This window comes from Xenopus laevis, chromosome 8L, assembly GCF_017654675.1.
Source record: "Xenopus laevis strain J_2021 chromosome 8L, Xenopus_laevis_v10.1, whole genome shotgun sequence".
Taxonomy (NCBI): domain Eukaryota; kingdom Metazoa; phylum Chordata; class Amphibia; order Anura; family Pipidae; genus Xenopus; species Xenopus laevis.
This window is the reverse complement of record NC_054385.1, coordinates 111663497-111683985: the sequence shown is the minus strand read 5'-3', so window position 1 is coordinate 111683985 and position 20489 is coordinate 111663497. Positions and strand designations below refer to the sequence as shown.

Genomic DNA, 20489 nt, shown 5'->3' with positions numbered 1-20489 from the left:
GTTTGACTTCTGGTCATTAAGAACTTTAACTATGGAGGGCAGGACATTGGTGATAAAAGCTGTTATAATGCCAATGTTACTATATATTGGTAATGTGTTCCCTGCGCCTGATAAAAAATTAAGAAAAATTGTACGTTTAATCTTTTGTTTTTTTTGGAATTCCAAAATGGAAAAACTACGGAGAGACAAGGTGACTATGATGAAAGTGAATGGTGGTAAAGGTATGGTAAATGTGGAAAGGTATTTGTCTTTAAAGTATGTGAGTCTATGTGTAAAAATAAGTAAAAAAGAGAATTTGACTGGGTGTATGTTAAGATATGCCGCAGGTAATGTTTTACGTAAGTATGGATTAGGTGTGATTGATAGGACTAAACCTGTGTGCTTCAGTGCACCTTGGTTCTATATTAGAATTGAAAGATGTATTCGAAGAAATTGTTTGGAAAGTGTGACTGATAAGGAATGGATGGAAAAGAAAAAAGTAACTGAAATATTAAGTATGAGAGAAGAGATGATGGAAATCGGGGGTTTAACTGTTAAGGAAAGCAAAACTGTATGGGAGAATGTGTGTAAGAAAGAACTGATAAATAGACAAAAAGACTTGGCGTGGATGTGTGTGCAAGGTTGTGTGCCAACAAGAGTGTTTCAGAGAAGAAGAAGATTGATTAATAGCGAGCAATGTCCAAGAGAAGGTTGTAATGAAGTTGAAACGATTGTGCATGTGTTATGGGAATGTGAGTATGCAAAAGGGGTGTGGAGGAGGATGGGTAAATTGATTAAAGGGATAACTGGAGTTGATTTTTTGACTTTCAATATGATGATGTTTGGTTTGGGTGTATGTAATAAAGAAATGGCAAAAGTAGTATGGTATATTATGTGTTGTGTGAAAGAAGCCTTATGGGATACTAGGAATGTATGTGTATTTAAGAATCAAATGATTGATATTGAGAGTTGTGCAGCCATGATCCGTGGTAAACTGTTCTTATATGTTTTAAGTGACAGGAAACGCCTTGGGAATGAAGCAGAAGGCATCTGGAAATTTAAAAAATGGAGAGCATGGTCTATTTAAAAATTGCTTTTGTTTTTTTGAAAAATAAAAGATTTTTTGTTCTTTTCTGAAAAATAAAAAAGAAAAAGATTTTTTGGTTAATAAAAATGTAACTTTGGAAAAGTTTTGTATGTAAATGTATCATGGAAATGTGTTTAAAACATGGAAATATGGTTTTGTGAAACGTTTAATTTTAAATTGATTTTATTTTGAATATTTTTGTAATAAAAGAATTAAAAAAAAATCTGTTCTTATCAGTTTAATATCTGATACGTCCCCTATCTGGGGACCATATATTAAATGGATTTTTGGAACAGGGAGATGGAAGAAGAGCTTGCTCTGTCCACTCCACGCATCGACCTGGTATTGCAGTACCTCCAGGACCGGTGCACTTCTCTTACTCAGTTTGAAAAAGCAGAAAAAGAAGCAGCAAACGAGCTGTGGGGAAATGAAAAGCCCAGCAAGCAAAGTTTGGGAGGACAAGCAGTGCAGGCGACAGAGAGCCGTGGAGCAAGGAGGAAGCCGACGGTGGTGCACAATGCAGCATGGCAGGCCAGCAGAAGCACAAGAGAGGCAGGCAGGCAGGCAGGCAGGCAGGCAGGCAGGCAGGCAGGCAGGCAGGCAGGCAGGCAGGCAGGCAGGCAGGCAGGCAGGCAGGCACATTTGGTAGTTGTTGTCTTGTTGTCTTGTGATCCCGGCTGTGTTCAGCTGTGAGTTGTTGCAGGAACGAGCCGATTGCATGAACGAGCTGGTTGTGGCCGTCACAAAGAGGCGGGGCTATGCAAATAGGGTGTGCCGGGGCAGTCGGGAAGGTGCTGGGAGTGTGCGGGCCTCAGGCCGGCGAGGCCGATGAAGGTCCGAAACAGGGCCTGAGCCAGAGAGGGCCTGGGGCTGGGAGCCCCCGGGTCCGGGCCGACTGGATGTGGTGTTGCCTGGATGTGGTTTGGGCTTGGGCCGGAGTTGTGCTGCCGGCAGGGCCCAGCCCTCCCTCTCCCCATGGAGGCATGTCTAGCCTGGCTTTGGGCCCGTCTGCGCGCGCGCCTTTCGGGTTATCGCTTCTCGGCCTTTTGGCTAAGATCAAGTGTAGTACCTTTGGAACCACTTATCTTGAAGTTGATCAAAACCTGATTTATCCTTGTGGTACTTCAGTTAGGTTGTCTGAGTAACCGCTCCGACCCCCCAACACCGGGTGGATTCATGCTGGTATTGACTTCGGTCTTGCCTAACACCTGTGAGGGTAGAGGAAGAGCCGGACCAGCAACCTAGGGACTTGTCCCGATTTCCGCTCCCGAAGGACGACCCTCGAGGTCATTACTCGCTCCGGAAGGACGACCCTCGAGGTCATAACTCGCTCCTGAAGGACGACCCTTGGGGTCATTTGCATAACCCCGCCCACTTTACTTTTCCGCCTTCCACTCTCTCCTTCTCTCCTCCTCTTCCACCTTTCCTTCTCTTTTTCTCTGCTTCTCTCTGCTGCTTCTCTCCTCTGGGCACCCTTATTCCCCTAGGATAAAGACAGCAGGGAAGATGAAGAAAGTGAAGGACGTCGCCCCAAGCCAGAAGGAAGCCCCGAAGACCAGGGCCCCTCGGACCAACGCCGCCCAGAAGAAAGGAGTCCCGGTTGCCGCCCCCACCAGCCCTGACGCTGCAGCCCCGGTCCTGCCTCCCAAGGCCATCCAGTCCCCAAATCTGGAGCCATGGATGAGGCAGACCGTGGTGCTAAAGCTGAAGGAGGTGGAGGGCAGGACTCCGGACCTGACTTCTGAAGTCTTTGGCAAGAAGATGGTCCTGGAGCAGGGCTTCACCCCCTCAGAGACCCTGAGCATTCAGAGTTTCCTTGGGGGCTTGTTCTACATCACCTTCGCTTCCATGGCGATCTGCAGGAGATACTGGGAGAGGGTAAAGGCGGCGAGCCCCGAATCCCCTTTCTCTCGCTTTGTGGGCAACTGCCCTATTCAAAGGGAGGAAAGGCGGGTGACGGTCTCAATGCGGAACCCGCACACACCACCAAAAGACATCGCCACGTTCCTGAACCGGTTCTGCACAGTCCTGAAAGACCCTGCCAGGATCCTGGACCCCAATGGGTTCTGGTGCGGCAAGTGGTCCATTTTGGTGAAGCTCCAGAGGGAAGAAAGCTCACCCGACGGCCTCCGACACCTGCCCCAAAGTTTCTCCCTCGGCAACTCCCTAGGCAGCATCTACTACCCAGACCTGCCGCAAACCTGCAGGAAATGTGGAGAGATGGGACACCAGGGGAAGGACTGCAAGTCAACGGCCTGCAGGATCTGCCGAGTGGTGGGGCATGAAACCAAAGATTGCCCCAGGAAGAAGACCTGCAACCTCTGTGGACTGGCATCGCATGTCTACAGAGACTGCCCCCAGAGAGTGAGATCCTATGCGGCAGCAGTGAAGGAAGCCCCGAGCAAACCGCCAAAACCAGCATCCAGGACGGGTAAGACAAAACCCCCTCTCCCCACTGTGGCAGCTGAGCCCCCAGTTGCCCCAGCCTCTCCTCCTCTCCCACGCCTTCCCACTCCTTCCACCTCCACCCCAGCCCCCTCCACCCCCACTCTCCCCCCTGCAGCCACATTAACCCACCCTCCAGTGGCAGTAGGTCTATCCCAGGAGGACTTCCCCCCCCTTCCCACCCCCTCTCACCCCACAGGTGCAGGGAAGAGGAAGAAACAGGAGAGCCCAGAAACAAATCCCCAGGAGAGGAAGAAGGTGAACACCGAGATAGTGGAAACAGACCTGGAAGAGCTAGAGCTTATAGAACCAGACCCAGAAGCAGAGAAAGCAGACCTGGAAGAGCTAGAGCTTATAGAACCAGACCCAGAAGCAGAGAAAGAAGCAAAAGCAAAAGCTGATGCATGGTTTGAGGAGTTCATAGAAGAAGCATTGAGGCCTGCACAGCCCACCCAGCCCCAAGACTTTGAGGACACCTCACCGCCTCAGCCAGCAAGTACAGAAACTCCGGAGGAGAGCCCACCCCCAAGCGATATGGGAGAAGGGGACCCGCCCGACCGGAGTGGTAACGTATAATGTAATGCTGTTCGAAAAGGACTCTTCTTACCCCCCCAATAATGGTGTCGTGCAATTTATTCACCATTAATGTGAGGAGTATTAAGGATCAGTTGAGACGGCAGACTGTTTTTGCATTTCTTGACAGCCAGGCTTGTGATCTGTACATGTTGCAGGAATGTGCCATTCCCTTCTCTAGGTCCTACAAACATCTGATCCGGCAGTGGACCCACGGCCCTTCCTACTGGTCTGGGGGTAATAGCTGTAAGTCCGCGGGGGTCGCAATCCTGATCAGGGGGGGCATCTTCACGGTTGATTCTGTGCTTGAGTTAGTCTGCGGCCGCTTGCTGGTCGTGGACGGCTCCTGGGCAGGGGAGCCTGTTAGGCTTATCAACGTGTATGCCTCCCCTGTGAAGGGCGAGCGGTTGGAACTTTTCCAGACCCTGCGGGCCCAGTTAGCAACCACCAGAGCAGTAGTGTTGGGGGGTGATTTCAACTGCCCCATTGAAGAGGACGGGCGCAGCTCAAGCAACGGTACGAAACTGGATGTGACCTCCAAGCTGCTCAAAGAGATGGTGACTGAAGCATCCTTAAAGGACGCTGTTGGGTCCATCGGGAACGGCACCGTGAATTACAGCTGGTGCCGCCCCGATGGCTCAGTGCGTTCTAGGATAGACTTCGTGTTTACCTCCCGGACCATCAAGCAGGCTGGGTGTTCCATGGTCCCCTGCTTTTTCTCTGACCACAGGGCCATTCGGTTTCAGGGGTCCCTGGGTTGTGGTTTTCCTCGAGGCCCAGGCTCCTGGAAACTGAACTGTGACCTGCTGGGAAGGGAAGAGGTTATGGGGGAGCTGAGGGATGCCTACATCACGTGGAGGAACGAGAAATGTTGTTTTGAACATGTCAGTGACTGGTGGGAATTTCTTAAGGTAAAATTGCGTTGTTTCTTTCAGGTTAAAGGCAGGCGCCAGGCCTGTGAACGCAGGGGGAACTTCAAGAGACTCCAGAGAAATCTGCAGTCCCTTCAGGACCTTCAGCGGTGTGGCTGGGAGGTGAGACAGGATCTGGAGGAGACCAAGGAGGGCCTGAAAAGGCACTTTGAGGAAGAATCCAAGCGCATCATCTTCCGCTCAAAAGTGGAGACTCTAGAGAAGGGGGAAAAATGCAACTCCTTCTTCTTCAGGAAGCTTCACTCCGGCCACACACCCCTGACAGAACTTCGCAATGAGACCGGCACCCTCCAGTCAGGAAAGGAGGGAGTGATGGGAGTGGTCACCGACTACTACAGCTCCCTCTATGCAGAGAAAGAGACGGACGAGACATCGGCTGATAAGTTCCTGTCAGGTATCACTAACACTATTGATTCCGCAGGTCTGTCAGCCATCAATGCCCCCTTGGCCCTGGAAGAGCTGCACTCTGCCGCTAAATCCTTCAAGCAAGACAGAACTCCGGGCAGCGACGGCCTCCCTGCGGAGCTATACGTGGCTCTGTGGGATCTCATCGGCCCTGACCTGCTCGAGCTGTTTGAGGAGATGGTGGTGGAGGGTAGAATGCCCCAGTCGCTGAGGGAAGGAATGATTACCATCTTGTACAAGCAGAAGGGGGAGAGAAGCGACCTCAAGAATTGGCGGCCCATCTCTCTTCTGAATGTGGACTACAAGATCCTCGCCAAAGTACTAGCCAACCGGCTGAAGACTGTCATCGGGCAGATCGTCGACCCCGACCAGACTTGCGGCATCCCAGGACGCCGGATCGCAGATAGCCTTGCTCTCATTAGGGATACGGTGCATTACATCAAAGAACGCCGTGTTCACGCGGCCCTGGTCAGTCTTGATCAGGAAAAAGCCTTTGATCGTGTGTCCCATGTCTTCATGAACAAGGTCCTCCGCAAGTTTGGATTGGGGGAAATGTTTTGTTCTTATGTCAGTCTCATGTACCGTGATATTGTCAGTCTGGTGTTGGTGAACGGCTGGAAAACTGACCCATTTCCAGTTTTGTGTGGGGTCAGACAAGGCTGCCCTCTCTCACCTCTTCTTTTTGTTTGTTGTATAGAGCTCTTCGCCGAGTGCATCAGACGGAATCCAGAGATCAGAGGGATCACCGCACCAGGACCTTCCAGATCCCAGATCAAGTGCTCGCTGTACATGGACGACGTGACCATCTTCTGCGCTGACCAACCGTCGGTGAGAGCTCTCGTCCAGACCTGCGAGGACTTCGGCAAAGCTTCAGGTGCTAAAGTCAACTGCGGAAAGTCAGAGACCCTGCTCTTCGGAGAATGGAACCTGACTTCGGACGCTGTCCCCTTCTCTATCAAGTCGGACTTCATCAAGATTCTTGGAGTTTGGTTTGGTGGCGAGGGCGCTGCCCTGAAGTGCTGGGATGAAAGAATGGCGAAAGTACGACAAAAGATTGGCCTCTGGAGCCTCAGAGACCTCACCATCGAAGGGAAGACACTGGTGCTGCGGAACGAGATTCTTCCTGTTCTGCAGTACATGGCTCAGGCCTGGCCTCCACTGGCTACGGTCTGCAGGGCCATCACAAGGGCAGTGTTTCACTTCATCTGGGGCTCCAAGATGGACAGAGTAAAGCGGTCAGTTATGTACAAGGAGCCCCGCAAAGGTGGGAAAGGTGTCCTAGATATCCCCACCCTGCTGAGAAGCTTCTTCGTGTGCAACTGCATCCGCCAGACAATCACCTGCAAAGACAAGGACTCTGCTGGCAGCTCTATGTCCCGCTTCTTCCTGTTGCCACTCTGGCGCGTGCTAGGGTGGGACAAGTGGGACAGCTCCTACCCTTTCAACTGGAACACCCCTTGGTTTTACCTGGATGTTACAAAGTTTGTGAGGGAACACCATCTGGAGGGAGTCAAGCCCGACTTGTGGAAACCAAAAACCATCCACAAGTTGATCAGAGCAAGAGACGAAATGGAGTCTATTCCAGGGCTCCCTGAAGACACCGCAAAGGTTGTTTGGGGAAATGTTTCTTCAGACAGACTGACCAACAAGCACAAGGACATCGCATGGATGGCTATTCAGGGGGGGTTGCCTCTCAGAACCTTCATGCATGCCCGCAACCTGTGTAGATACCGCCACTGCCCAAGGTGCATCATTCATGAAGAAACATCTATGCACGTCTTCTGGGATTGCAGATTTACACAGGTCCTGCTTGATGCCCTGGAACATGAGCTCAGAGACTGTGTGCCAAGAAATTTCCTTACACATCACGCGATGTTGTACGGACTGTTTCAGGGCACTCATACGGAAGGGGCAATTCAGGAAGCCTGGCGCCTTATGAACTCTATTAAGGACGTTTTGTGGTTTTCTAGGAATCGCCTCATCCTTCGGAGGGAGAGGACAGGCATCCAAGACTGCCGCAGGCTGATCCACAGTCTGCTGCGCGACTACAACATCCGCGACAGCCTTGAGGAAGAAGAGGACTAAACTCCCTCTCCTTCCCCCTTGCCCTCCCCTCACTGTCAGTTTAAGTGGAAAATAAAGCTTCGGGCAGATTCAAATTCCACTATCCCCTCCCTAATCCACCCCCCACCCACTCCCCCTCACCCCCGTTGCTTTATCTGACATACAGTATTGTACCACGAAACAGAATTTAAAATGTACATGTTTGTTTTTATATATTTATATTATATATATAATAAAGTATATTTTTCAATAAAAAAAAAAAAAAATCTGTTCTTATCAGTTTAATATCTGATACGTCCCCTATCTGGGGACCATATATTAAATGGATTTTTGGAACAGGGAGATGGAAGAAGAGCTTGCTCTGTCCACTCCACGCATCGACCTGGTATTGCAGTACCTCCAGGACCGGTGCACTTCTCTTACTCAGTTTGAAAAAGCAGAAAAAGAAGCAGCAAACGAGCTGTGGGGAAATGAAAAGCCCAGCAAGCAAAGTTTGGGAGGACAAGCAGTGCAGGCGACAGAGAGCCGTGGAGCAAGGAGGAAGCCGACGGTGGTGCACAATGCAGCATGGCAGGCCAGCAGAAGCACAAGAGAGGCAGGCAGGCAGGCAGGCAGGCAGGCAGGCAGGCAGGCAGGCAGGCAGGCAGGCAGGCACATTTGGTAGTTGTTGTCTTGTTGTCTTGTGATCCCGGCTGTGTTCAGCTGTGAGTTGTTGCAGGAACGAGCCGATTGCATGAACGAGCTGGTTGTGGCCGTCACAAAGAGGCGGGGCTATGCAAATAGGGTGTGCCGGGGCAGTCGGGAAGGTGCTGGGAGTGTGCGGGCCTCAGGCCGGCGAGGCCGATGAAGGTCCGAAACAGGGCCTGAGCCAGAGAGGGCCTGGGGCTGGGAGCCCCCGGGTCCGGGCCGACTGGATGTGGTGTTGCCTGGATGTGGTTTGGGCTTGGGCCGGAGTTGTGCTGCCGGCAGGGCCCAGCCCTCCCTCTCCCCATGGAGGCATGTCTAGCCTGGCTTTGGGCCCGTCTGCGCGCGCGCCTTTCGGGTTATCGCTTCTCGGCCTTTTGGCTAAGATCAAGTGTGCTGTCTTGGTCACTGGGTGCCTGGATACGTGGCCCTTTTAAGGGCTGACAGTTCCAAGGCAACGAGAGCGGATTGGAGAGGCATGGCGGCCTTTGATACACGCGTCAGGAACACTGTACGCTTGCTGGTTCAGCCAGAACATCGCAGACGAGTGAACCTGGAGTTCGTAGTGGAGAAGCTGCTGAGGGAGAAGTTCCAGCTGGAGCCCCTGAAAATATTCTGCATGCAGGACTTCCAGTGGCAGGGGATCTACGACCTGACTTTCTATAGGGACGACGACTGCCTAAATTTCTTCGAGAAAGGCAAGGGTCTGCTGAGCCTGCCGGAGATGGAAGGGATCACGCTACTGCCAAGCTTCCAGATGGAAGAAAAGCCAGTGACTGTGCACTTATTTAACCCATTCACGGATTTGGATGAGGTTCAGGCTTTTTTGAAGAGATTCTGCACCTCGGTAAGAGGAGGAGTCAAGCAGCATAATCGCTACGACTTCTTCAACGGAAAGGTGAAGTTCTGGGTGAAGCTGGCACCAGACCCAGACGGCATAGGGGGAGTCAAACACCCCCCAGCGAACTTTTCTCTGGGTGGTAACAGAGGATTCTTGTCCTACCCAGGGCAGCCCAAGTATTGCCGTGTATGTCTACAGTTTGGGCACATCAGAGACGAATGCCCCAACGCACCGAGCTGCAGAAACTGTGGAGAGAGCAGCCACGAGGCTGGAAGATGCCCAAAGCCCAGACGCTGTGACATCTGTGGAGTAGAAGGGCATCTTTGTAAAGATTGCCCGCAGAAGAAAAGGCTGTACTATTATAAAGAACCAGCTGTTGGTCAATCATATGCGAGAGCTGTAACAGGGCCAGTAAATAGAGCTAACACTTTACTCGCAGATGAGAGGCCACAGCTGAGGGAGCCAGAAGAAGAGCAGAGGGAAGAGGAAGACAAGGAACCGACATCGCAGATGGATGAAGTGGACGAGGAAGTGCAGGAGGGAGCCAAGTCGCCAGTGGACTTTCTAGCACAGCCAGCGCCACAAGCTGCAAGAGAGGAGCCTGGAGAGGAGGGAGCTGCACATAATGTTCAATTGCCATCAGGAGAGGATTCAAGCGACGGAGAGCTGATAATTGATGAAGGAAGTCAGGACAGTGAGGCTGACCTAGAAAAAACCCCCAAAATGGGGTGGGAGGTCAGCACAGAGTCGGAGTCCGAAACAGACATGGACTTTACTCCTGTTAAAAGCAATGACAAGAGGAGGAGTAACTCAGAACGCCCATCCCCCAAAAAAGTTAAGATGACCGGGGGGATATCGCACACTGCAAACAGCTTCCAGGTGCTGCAGGAGGACGAGGAGGAGGAGAAAGACAAGCAAGACTTATCGAGAGCAGAGGAGGAAAGCAGAGGAGGAAAGTCACCTGGGTCATCTGTCATTGAAGGGACATTGCCGTCACGTGAGTTTAAAAAACACAAGGCTGTGCAAGGGTCGGGACATAAGAACTAGTTCTGTCATGCTGTTATAGTGCTATTCTGTCTAACCCATGGCGGTTCATATATGCTCCCTGAATGTCAGAAGTATAAGAGCGAATGCAAGAAGGGCGGCAATCTTGGAGCATATGGGATCACTAATTGGGGATATCTTTTGTTTACAAGAGTGCGGGATCAGGAATATCCCAGCCGAGAGGGAGTGGGAAAAAGGGAAATCTATATGGTCTGGGGGTGGAGAAAATCGTAATACGGGGGTGGGGGTTTTGATTAAAGGTAATAGAGTCAAAGTTAATAGTTATATGGTCATTGAGCCAGGCAGATTGTTACTAGTTAATTTACAGATAACTGGGACAAATGTTCGCTTGTTTAATATGTATACACCAACTGAGGTTAAAAGCAGAGTTGAAATGTTTAATAAGCTAAAGTTTTTTCTGCCTGGGAAAGATCCGACTATCATTGTGGGGGATTTTAATTGTGTCACAGCAGAAGGAGATAGGGAAGGGGGAAGTGGAAAACAAATGGACACGTCTAGTAAAGTGCTGTTAGATTTGATAAAAGATTTTAACTATGTGGACCTTTATGAGAGTGTGGGTGATAAGAAAACAAGTAGGTATACGTGGGAAGCCGAGACAGGGAAAGTTAGGTCGAGACTGGATAAAATCCTTCTATCGCCAAATGTGACAGGGGAAGAATTTGGGGTCACTGATTCTGTATTTTCGGATCACAAGTTAGTAACAGGTAAAATAAAGGTAGGTGGAGAGAGAGACAATGGGAGGGGAGTATGGAAGCTAAACGTAACGCTTTTGGAAGAGGATAGCATAAGGGAAGAATATGTTCAGGCCTATCGAGAATGGAGGAGGAAAAAAGAAAGGTTCCCAAACATTACGCTATGGTGGGAGTGGGTTAAAGCAAAAACAGCAGACTTCTTTCAGAAGAAAGGGAGGGAGAAGGCCAGGAGGGAGAGAGAGAGGTATAAGATAACGGTAGGCAGGTTAAAAAATCTATATACTCTAAGGGCGAGAGGAAGTGAGGTAGAACAAGATATAGCGGAAGTAAAGAGGGATCTTAATAAGGAAATAGTGGAAAGAGGAAAGAAGGTTATCTTTCAATCAAGAATTCGGGATATTGAACAGGGGGAAAAATGTACTAGATTTTTCTTTAAAAAAGCATATAAAGGGAAAGAAAATTTTTCAGTGGTGCTAGATGAGAGAGGAATAGAACAAGAAGATGAAAAGCAGGTGAAACAAGTGATAGAGGGTTTCTATGAAGATCTGTATAAGGAGAGGACAAGAGATCAGGAGTTAGAGAAAGATATGCTGCAAGGGATAGATCAGAGGTTCGAAGAGAGCGAGGGGATGGGATTAGATGGAGAATTAAGTGAACAAGACCTAGAGGAGGCAATAAGGGGTAGCCAAAGAGGAAAAACGCCAGGGAGTGATGGTTTACCTATAGAGTTTTATGCCTGTATGTGGGTAGAACTAAAGCAAGATTTGTTACAGGTGTTAAAGTGGTGTTACGAAAAGGGAGAACTGACAGACTCTATGAAGGAGGGGTTAATTACATTGATTTTTAAAAAAGGAGACAGGAGGGACATTAAAAATTGGCGCCCAATTACTTTATTGAACAGTGACTATAAGATGTTAGCGAAAGTTTTGGCAAATAGATTTAAATTAGTAATAGATAAAGTGATAGGCGAGGAGCAGGTGTGCGCAGTACCGGAAAGGACAGTTCAACAAAATTTAATCTTGTTAAGGGATATTATATGGGAGGTGGGTGAAAGGAAGGGGAGTTTGATTGTAACAAACATCGATTTCGAAAAAGCGTATGACAGGGTGACGCATAACTTTTTATTTAAGGTGTTGGAGGAAATGGGAGTACCGGAGGGAGTAGGGAAAGTCATTAAAGCTTTGTATACAGACATTTACAGCAGAATTGTAATAAATGGCAAGGTAGGGAAAAGGATCAAGATTAGGTCAGGAGTGAGACAGGGGTGCCCGCTGTCGCCAGTTATGTTTATATGTGCCATTGAGCCGTTATTGCAGGTCATCAGAAGAGATTTGAGAATAGAAGGGTATGAGGTACCAGGTAGCGGGGGGAGGGTTATAAAGGTCTTAGGCTATATGGACGACGTAACGTTAGTAAATTCCAATAGAGAGGGGTTACAGAGAGCGCAGGGTCACGTTAGCAAATTTTGCCAAGCAGCAGGTTTTCGGGTAAATTGGAATAAAAGCAGATACAAACAATTTGGGGGAAAAAAAGAAATTGTGAGCGGGGAGCTACAGGAGGAACAGCAGGGCATAAAGATTTTAGGAGTGTATTTTACTAATGATCTGAAAGGGAAAAAAAGTTGGGATGAAGCAGGGACCAGGATTGCTGCCAAATTGAATTTCTGGAAACTAAGAAACTTATCTTTTGGGGGGAAGGTCCTTATAGTAAAGGCGGTGATATTGCCAATCCTGTTGTACATTTGTATGGTCTTTCCACCGACACAGAAAAATGTAGCTAAAATGGAGAGGATGTTATTTATATTTTTTTGGGGGACAGCATATGAAAAAATGAAAAGGGAGGTGGTTAAAAACAGAGGAAAAGAGGAGGTTGGGACTTTCCGGACATTGAAGTGGTAATGTGGGTTATATATCTGTCATGGTGCCAGAAAATGCTTAAGAAGAATTTATTTACGTCAGCACTTATGATTTATTTGGGGGGTTACATGTTCAGGAGGATGGGGATATACCAATGGGATAACAATAGGCCGGTAAGATTTCACTGCCCGCAGTTTTACTTGTACATGGAGAAAAAAGCAAAGAAGTACAAGATATCCGAAGAACCGGTGGAGGTGCAGCGGGATAGGAAAAAGTTGGTAAGAGCCATCAAAGGCAGATCAGAAATGGGCCTAATAGAAGGTTTGAATTATGCACAAACACGAACAGTATGGAAAGGGTTACATCAAGCACCAATTCAAGGTAAACAAAAAGAGATTGTTTGGTTAGGGCTGCACCAAGCTTTACCTACAAGAGTGTTCCAAAAGAAAAGAGGCCTAAGTGTAACAGACATCTGCCCAAAGGAGGGGTGTGGGAATCTGGAATCAACCAGACATGTTTTGTGGGAATGCAGATATGCAAGAAAGGTTTGGAAAAAGTGTGATGGGTTAATAAAGGAGATCTGTGGGATACAAATGTTAACATGTGTAATAGCACTATACGGCATGACAACCCTGAGTAAACAGCAAACAGCCTTATTATGGACAGTAACTGCATGCATTAAGCAGGTTTTGTGGAACTGCAGAAACCTGGAACTTTTTCGAAATGAAGACATACCGGTGAGGAAAGCAGTTGATATGATTGTTGCAAAGTTATACACCTTTTATCAGTTTGAAATAAAAAGGAGGGGTGAAATGGATGCCGAAGGCATTTGGAAAACATTAAAATGGAAAAAGCTGTTGGGATATGAGGGGAGGGGAAGTTAATATGCTTTATGAAGGTGTAAATATTTTGACAAGCTGTTGCATAAATTACATGTAAATCCTGTTTTGATTTTTCCTTTCTGTACAACATTTGATATATTTGTTTTAATAAAAAAATAAAAAAAAAAAAAAAAATCTGTTCTTATCAGTTTAATATCTGATACGTCCCCTATCTGGGGACCATATATTAAATGGATTTTTGGAACAGGGAGATGGAAGAAGAGCTTGCTCTGTCCACTCCACGCATCGACCTGGTATTGCAGTACCTCCAGGACCGGTGCACTTCTCTTACTCAGTTTGAAAAAGCAGAAAAAGAAGCAGCAAACGAGCTGTGGGGAAATGAAAAGCCCAGCAAGCAAAGTTTGGGAGGACAAGCAGTGCAGGCGACAGAGAGCCGTGGAGCAAGGAGGAAGCCGACGGTGGTGCACAATGCAGCATGGCAGGCCAGCAGAAGCACAAGAGAGGCAGGCAGGCAGGCAGGCAGGCAGGCAGGCAGGCAGGCAGGCAGGCAGGCAGGCAGGCAGGCAGGCAGGCATTTGGTAGTTGTTGTCTTGTTGTCTTGTGATCCCGCCGGCTGTGTTCAGCTGTGAGTTGTTGCAGGAACGAGCCGATTGCATGAACGAGCTGGTTGTGGCCGTCACAAAGAGGCGGGGCTATGCAAATAGGGTGTGCCGGGGCAGTCGGGAAGGTGCTGGGAGTGTGCGGGCCTCAGGCCGGCGAGGCCGATGAAGGTCCGAAACAGGGCCTGAGCCAGAGAGGGCCTGGGGCTGGGAGCCCCCGGGTCCGGGCCGACTGGATGTGGTGTTGCCTGGATGTGGTGTGGGCTTGGGCCGGAGGTGTGCTGCCGGCAGGGCCCAGCCCTCCCTCTCCCCATGGAGGCATGTCTAGCCTGGCTTTGGGCCCGTCTGCGCGCGCGCCTTTCGGGTTATCGCTTCTCGGCCTTTTGGCTAAGTGTTAAGAGTATTTATACTGGAGACACTTAGCTGGATAGCATTCAGAGACCCCCCTTCTCTGCCTATGCAGGATCGCCCACCTTCTGGTGGACTTCACCTGCTTGCCGCAATTGGGTTGGGGGCATTCCTCTGATAAACGAGCTGCGATCGCCAGGCGGACGGCTTTGCCTACGGCCTGAGGAGGATTTGAGGGATTTTTGGCTTGCTGAGCGCTGCTGGAAGTCCTTGGGTGGCTTAACGGGTATCAGGACCCCCCTTGCTTTGCCTAGGGACATCGTCTCTTTTAGAGACTTCAGTCCCTTGCCGCTTTACTTGGGGCCAATCCTGTGCTTGAAGAGTTGCTCTTGGACGGAAGGTGGTTTTTGGTGAGCCAGAGGTTTTTCTTTTTCTCTTTCGGGTATCGAAAGCGAGTTTGAGATGCCATTCTCCTACGAATTTACATCTGGGTAGAGGATGAAAAACACCATCCGTATAGAAGTTGAGGAAGAACACCGTGGTCGGAAGGACTTCAAGTTTGTCGTGAGGGAGATACTTCTAGGAGTCTTCGCCCTCAAGAATGACGACATCCTTTGTCTTCAGGACCAGGAGAGACGTGGATCTTACACCATCACGTTCACGTCTCTGGCAAGCTGCGAGAACATCTCTGGCAAGCTGCGAGAACATCTATGCAGTGCTTGCGAATAAAGAAATGAGAGAGGATAGACTGGAAGGCCTACATTTTTTTCTCTTGTACGGGTTGGAGGACGTCCATCTGGTCGTCCATATGTACAACCCGCACATCGATACCGCTGATGTTTCCACCTTTTTACAGCGGTATTGTTCGGAAGTACGCTTTTCCCATATGGTCAAGGGCGGACAAGGTCACTGGAATGGGAAGCGTAAATATTTTGTGAAGCTGCGCAGAGACCCGGACGGAATTGGGGGCTTCATGCACCCGCCGTCTAATTTTTCTATCGGCAGAAATAGGGGATACCTATTTTATTCAGGGATGCCCTTATACTGCCGTAATTGCTCTCGGTTCGGGCACACGAAAGAGGCATGCCCTGAAGCTAAGTTGGTCCGTTGCCATAAGTGTGATCAGCCGGGCCACATTGCTGCATCCTGCAAGCTTCAGATGACATGCAATATGTGTGGGCAGGCAGGCCACACATATAAAGATTGCCCCAGTAAGGCGAGTAAGAAAAAGGGAGCTGGGCCAAGTGAAAAGACAAAACCTGGTCCAGGGTCGGAGCAGAGGCCAGCAGCGGTTGCTGGCCCAGCTAAGATGACTCTGGAGGCATCAGGTGAGCAGTCCATGACACCGGAAAAAGCCGTGGTCGAGAGGAGGGGCTCGTACGGGCCGGAGAAGACTCCTGCTGGTCAGGAGTCTTCCGTGAAGGACCAGAGCCTCCGCAGAAGGTCGGTGGCAAGTTTAGGACAAGGGTCTGCTTTGCCAACGGTGGCCCTTGTTCCTATTGATACGGCAAGCACACAGGCGGTGAGATCGGAGCATAGTGCGGTAAAGGTCCCAGGTGCGGTAGAATCCGAGCAGGCATTTGCGATACCAACAGCAACGGTGCCTGCAAGGAAGGGCGAGAGCACCAGCCGCCGGGCATCAACATTAACTTTAAAGGAATTGGAGCAAGAGGTCAAGACATTGTCAGTCTTGAGTTTTGCCAAGACAATTCCTGATGCCCCCGAAGAAAAGTGGATCACGGTCGAGGATAAAAAGAAGGTGCGGAGGTCGCAAAGGCGGAGACGGGCGGAAGCGGCGGGGTCATCTGCGACGGAGGAATCTGGCGTGGAGGATCGGAGCTGTCGGAAGCCCAAAGAAAAAGCGACCGGTGCACCTCGAGGTAAGGAAGGCGGAAGTCCGAGGCCAGCCGAGAAGCGGATGAAAAGTGAGGTCGCTATCGGAGTCCGGAGGAGATCATCATGCTCGAGCGAGGGAGATTTCCGGAGGGTGGTCGACCCACAACATGTGTCGTCATCTGATCCGGTGAACATCGAGGATCCAGCTTCCCCTGAACAAGGAGAGGAGGGGTCCCGGGTAATCTCTTGCGAGAGCAGTCCGGACTCGGACATGGACAGCGTTACTTCAAAAGACTTTAAATGACTTCACTAAAGGCGGCCTCGCTGAATGCGAGATCTTTAAAGAGCCCTAATCGTAGGGCTGCTTTGTTTTCCTACCTCGAGACTTTGGACTGTGATCTTATTCTTTTACAGGAGTGTGCTATTGAGAGCAGCATGGACTATGCTCACCTGAAAAAAGACTGGAAACTGGGATTGTCTGTGTGGTCCGGCTCCAACGATGCCAAGCCCACTGGGGTGGGAGTTTTGTGCCGTGGCCCACACTTTACAATACAAAACGTGACTGAGATTATGCCCGGACGAGCAATTTTAATTGATATGTTTTTTAAGGGTCTTTTTTTACGTATTTTAAATGTGTACGCCTCTCCTGACAAGCAGGAGAGAGCAGAATTATTTGAACTCTTACCTCTTTTTTGCATTGGGTCATCTCCTCTGCTAGTCGGAGGAGATTTTAACTGTGTTTTACCAGGAGAAATCCGACTTGGAGGTGACCCTAATAGAAAAGATAGAACTTCTTGCCTGCTCAAAAATCTTACTGATGATATTAAGTTGAAAGATGCTTTTAAAATGTGCTGTGCTAACCCTGATTTTACTTGGTCAAACGGGAGGGTTCAATCCCGAATCGATTTTATTTTTTTATCTGATGGTTTTAACCCTTTTAAATGTGAAGTTTTAAACAATGTGTTTTCCGATCACAAAGTTTTAATTTCACAGGTGGAAATGCCAGGGGAGAAAAGGGTGAACCGAGGCCTCTGGAGATTGAACACCCAACTCCTCGAAAACCCCCAAATTTGTGACCGGTTTGTACGGACCTACCAGAGCTGGCAAGGTAGGCGAGAACCCCGTGAGTCTATGCTGCTCTGGTGGGAGGGTACCAAACCTAAAATCAGGGATTTTTTTATTAAAGCAGGCAAAGAAGTAGCAAGAGGTAAGAGACAGTATTTTTATCTTTTAAATTTAAGTTAAGAGATGCAGAAGTTGACGTTGAAAATGATATTTTATTGTTAAAAGCTGAGATCACAAAAACGTTGGAACAAAAAGGGAAAGAAATCATTTTTAATTCCCACGTGCAACACCTGGAGGAAGGAGAAAAATGTTCCCGTTTCTTTTTTAAAAAGGTCATAGATAAAAAAGATCTCATTTTATCTTTAGAAGGGAAGACCTCAAGAAGTGATATTTTAAATGTGGCTTTTAACTTTTACCAACTTCTTTTTAATGAAAAACAAATTGATGCATCTCTTTTAAATGATTGTCTTGATGTTTTAACATGTAAATTAAGTTCCTTAGACCATGATGTTTTAACAAAATATTTCTATGGATGAACTTTTTACTGTTTTTAAGAGTTTTTCTTTTAACAAAGCCCCAGGTGAAGACGGCTTGCCGGTTGAGTTCTATTTGCACTTTTGGGAGCTTTTAAAAGATGACTTGTTTTTATTGTTTAAAGAGGCTTGTTTAACTGACGTTTTACCCCCTTCCTGGAGAAGAGGGATTGTTTCTTTGATTTTTAAAAAAGGAGATAAGGGTAGTCTAAGTGATTACAGGCCAATCACACTCCTTAACTTAGACTACAAAGTCATGGCCAAACTTATCTCCTTACGTCTTAAGCCTTTTTTAAATGTTTTAATCCAGCCAGAACAGGTGTGTGGGGTCCCTGGGCGGAGCATGGCAGAATCCCTAAATGTTATACGCGATGTAATTTGGTATTGCAAAGAAAGAAACCAAAATGTGGCTATTTTATCTCTTGATTTTGAAAAAGCCTTTGACCGTGTTTCTCATGAATTTCTTTTTAAAGTTTTAGAAAAAATGTTATTACCCAATTTTATTCTCAATGCTATTAAGATTTTATACAAATCCTGTTTTAGCCAAATTTCTATCAATGGTTTTTTAACTCAAAATGTGTTTTTAAAGTCGGGGGTGAAACAAGGCTGCCCGTTGTCCCCCCTTCTTTTTATCTGTGCAATTGAACCGCTTTTATGTTTTTTAAGAAATGACAAAGTTATAAGAGGTGTGCAAATACCTGGCGGCGGTGGCCGCCAGGTAAAAGTCTTAAGCTATGTGGACGACGTGACCATTTTATGCACCACCTCTTATTCTTTAAAGCGTGTTTTTACCCAGGCAGCTTTTTTTTGCGGTGCCTCAGGTTTTAAAATCAATGCACAGAAGTCCAACTGTTTGGGTGTGGGGTCTTGGGATGCTTCCCTGACCCCCGAAATTACCATCAGACGGGACGAAATTAAAATTTTGGGTATTGTTTTTAATGCTGAGAACACGGGTCTTTGCAATTGGAAAAGAAGGTTTTAATGTGGAACTTACGTAACTTAACTATGGAAGGGAAGATTTTAATTATCAAAGCCGTTTTACTGCCAATTATGTTGCACGTGGGCATGGTTTTCCCCCCTTCCTCTCTTTTTATCAAAAGACTGACAAGAGTGTGTTTTAAGTTTTTATGGGGTTCCACAATGGAAAAATTGAAAAGAGATTTTATGTACAGGGACAAAAAAAGTGGTGGAAAAGATGTCCCTAACCTTCTTTTATTCTTTTATGTGAAATATTTTTGTTTTTGTTTTAAACTTTTTAATTCGGACGGCATTTTTAGTTGTTTTTTAAGATATGCGACAGGAATACTTTTTAAACATTGGTTTCGCCCTCCTCTGAATTCACCCATGCTTTTAACCCCCCCCAAGCACTACGTAGTCTTGGAGAAGGCGATACGAATGTTCACCCTCAAAGAGGTGGACATGGGAGTGCTGGGTGACCAAAGAAAGACAACTTTGTGCGTAAGACTGAGGAGGGTGTTTTACCCGTTTCTAACTTTTCCCAAGAAAGGTCAAAAAAAGTTTGGAGAAATGTGTTCGGGAAATTTTTAGCCAATGTGCATAAAGACCTTGCCTGGGCAGCCGTCCACCAGTGCCTTCCTACAAGAGAGTTCCAACATAGGAGAGGGCTGGTGGCAAGAGGCAAGTGTCCCAGGGAAATGTGTTGTATTGATGAAACTGTTTTACATTTATTCTGGAATTGCCCTTATGCCCAGCAGGTATGGAAAACCGCTGGGCCTCTTTTTAAGAGTATTGGGAACCTGGGCCATTTTAACCACGAAATGGTTTTATATGGTCTTTTTACCTGTCCTTCTTTTAAACAACATTCTGTCTGTTGGATCATTTTAAACTGTATTAAAAATGCCTTATGGAAAGTCCGAAATATTTTACTGTTCAAACGTGATTTTATTGATGTAAAAAATTGTATTAAAATGGCTTTTAGCGAAATGTATATTTATTTTTTACGTGACAAAAAGCATCATGGAAAAACTGATGCAATGTTGTTGTGGAAAGCTAATGAATGGAACAACATTTTAATGTAAAAAATTGTATTTTATCATGTACATTTTGTTTTAAATGAGGCCTTTTATTCTATTCTGTATAAACTTATGGCCTAAAGCTATCCTCTCTCTATTTTAAGATGTTTTTACGTTCTTCCTCAAACGTGATGGTGTTCTTTTATCTTGATGTTCAATAAATTTTTATTGAAACCTTATCTGTTCTTATCAGTTTAATATCTGATACGTCCCCTATCTGGGGACCATATATTAAATGGATTTTTGGAACAGGGAGATGGAAGAAGAGCTTGCTCTGCCCACTCCACGCATCGACCTGGTATTGCAGTACCTCCAGGACCGGTGCACTTCTCTTACTCAGTTTGAAAAAGCAGAAAAAGAAGCAGCAAATGAGCTGTGGGGAAATGAAAAGCCCAGCAAGCAAAGTTTGGGAGGACAAGCAGTGCAGGAGACAGAGAGCCGTGGAGCATGGAGGAAGCCGACGGTGGTGCACAATGCGTGGCTGCAGCATGACAGGCCAGCAGAAGCACAAGAGAGGCAGGCAGGCAGGCAGGCAGGCAGGCATTTATTTGGTAGTTGTTGTCTTGTGATCCTGGCTGTGTTCAGCTGTGAGTTGTTGCAGGAACGAGCT

The 20489-nt window shown here is 47.6% G+C and overlaps 1 protein-coding gene, 3 non-coding genes and 2 pseudogenes across 4 annotated transcripts; all 6 read left to right on the top strand.

Annotated features, from left to right (window-relative positions):
• Positions 1–1258: 1258 nt before the first annotated feature.
• On the top strand, positions 1259–1442 carry LOC121397391. Its single transcript, XR_005963642.1, has one exon. It is a non-coding gene; the product is annotated as a U2 spliceosomal RNA (small nuclear RNA).
• A 654-nt stretch (positions 1443–2096) lies between these two features.
• On the top strand, positions 2097–2174 carry LOC121397436 (annotated as a pseudogene).
• Positions 2175–4128: 1954 nt separating this feature from the next.
• On the top strand, positions 4129–7677 carry LOC121397172. The gene is made up of 2 exons (XM_041573410.1): positions 4129–5410; positions 6119–7677. The coding sequence occupies exons 1-2, from the start codon at positions 4129–4131 to the stop codon at positions 7504–7506; spliced, it is 2670 nt and encodes an 889-aa protein (XP_041429344.1). The 3' UTR covers positions 7507–7677.
• A 47-nt stretch (positions 7678–7724) lies between these two features.
• On the top strand, positions 7725–7904 carry LOC121397390 (annotated as a pseudogene).
• Positions 7905–13600: 5696 nt separating this feature from the next.
• On the top strand, positions 13601–13792 carry LOC121397395. The gene has a single exon (XR_005963644.1). It is a non-coding gene; the product is annotated as a U2 spliceosomal RNA (small nuclear RNA).
• A 6233-nt stretch (positions 13793–20025) lies between these two features.
• On the top strand, positions 20026–20211 carry LOC121393048. The gene has a single exon (XR_005963633.1). It is a non-coding gene; the product is annotated as a U2 spliceosomal RNA (small nuclear RNA).
• The last annotated feature ends 278 nt before the right edge of the window (positions 20212–20489 follow it).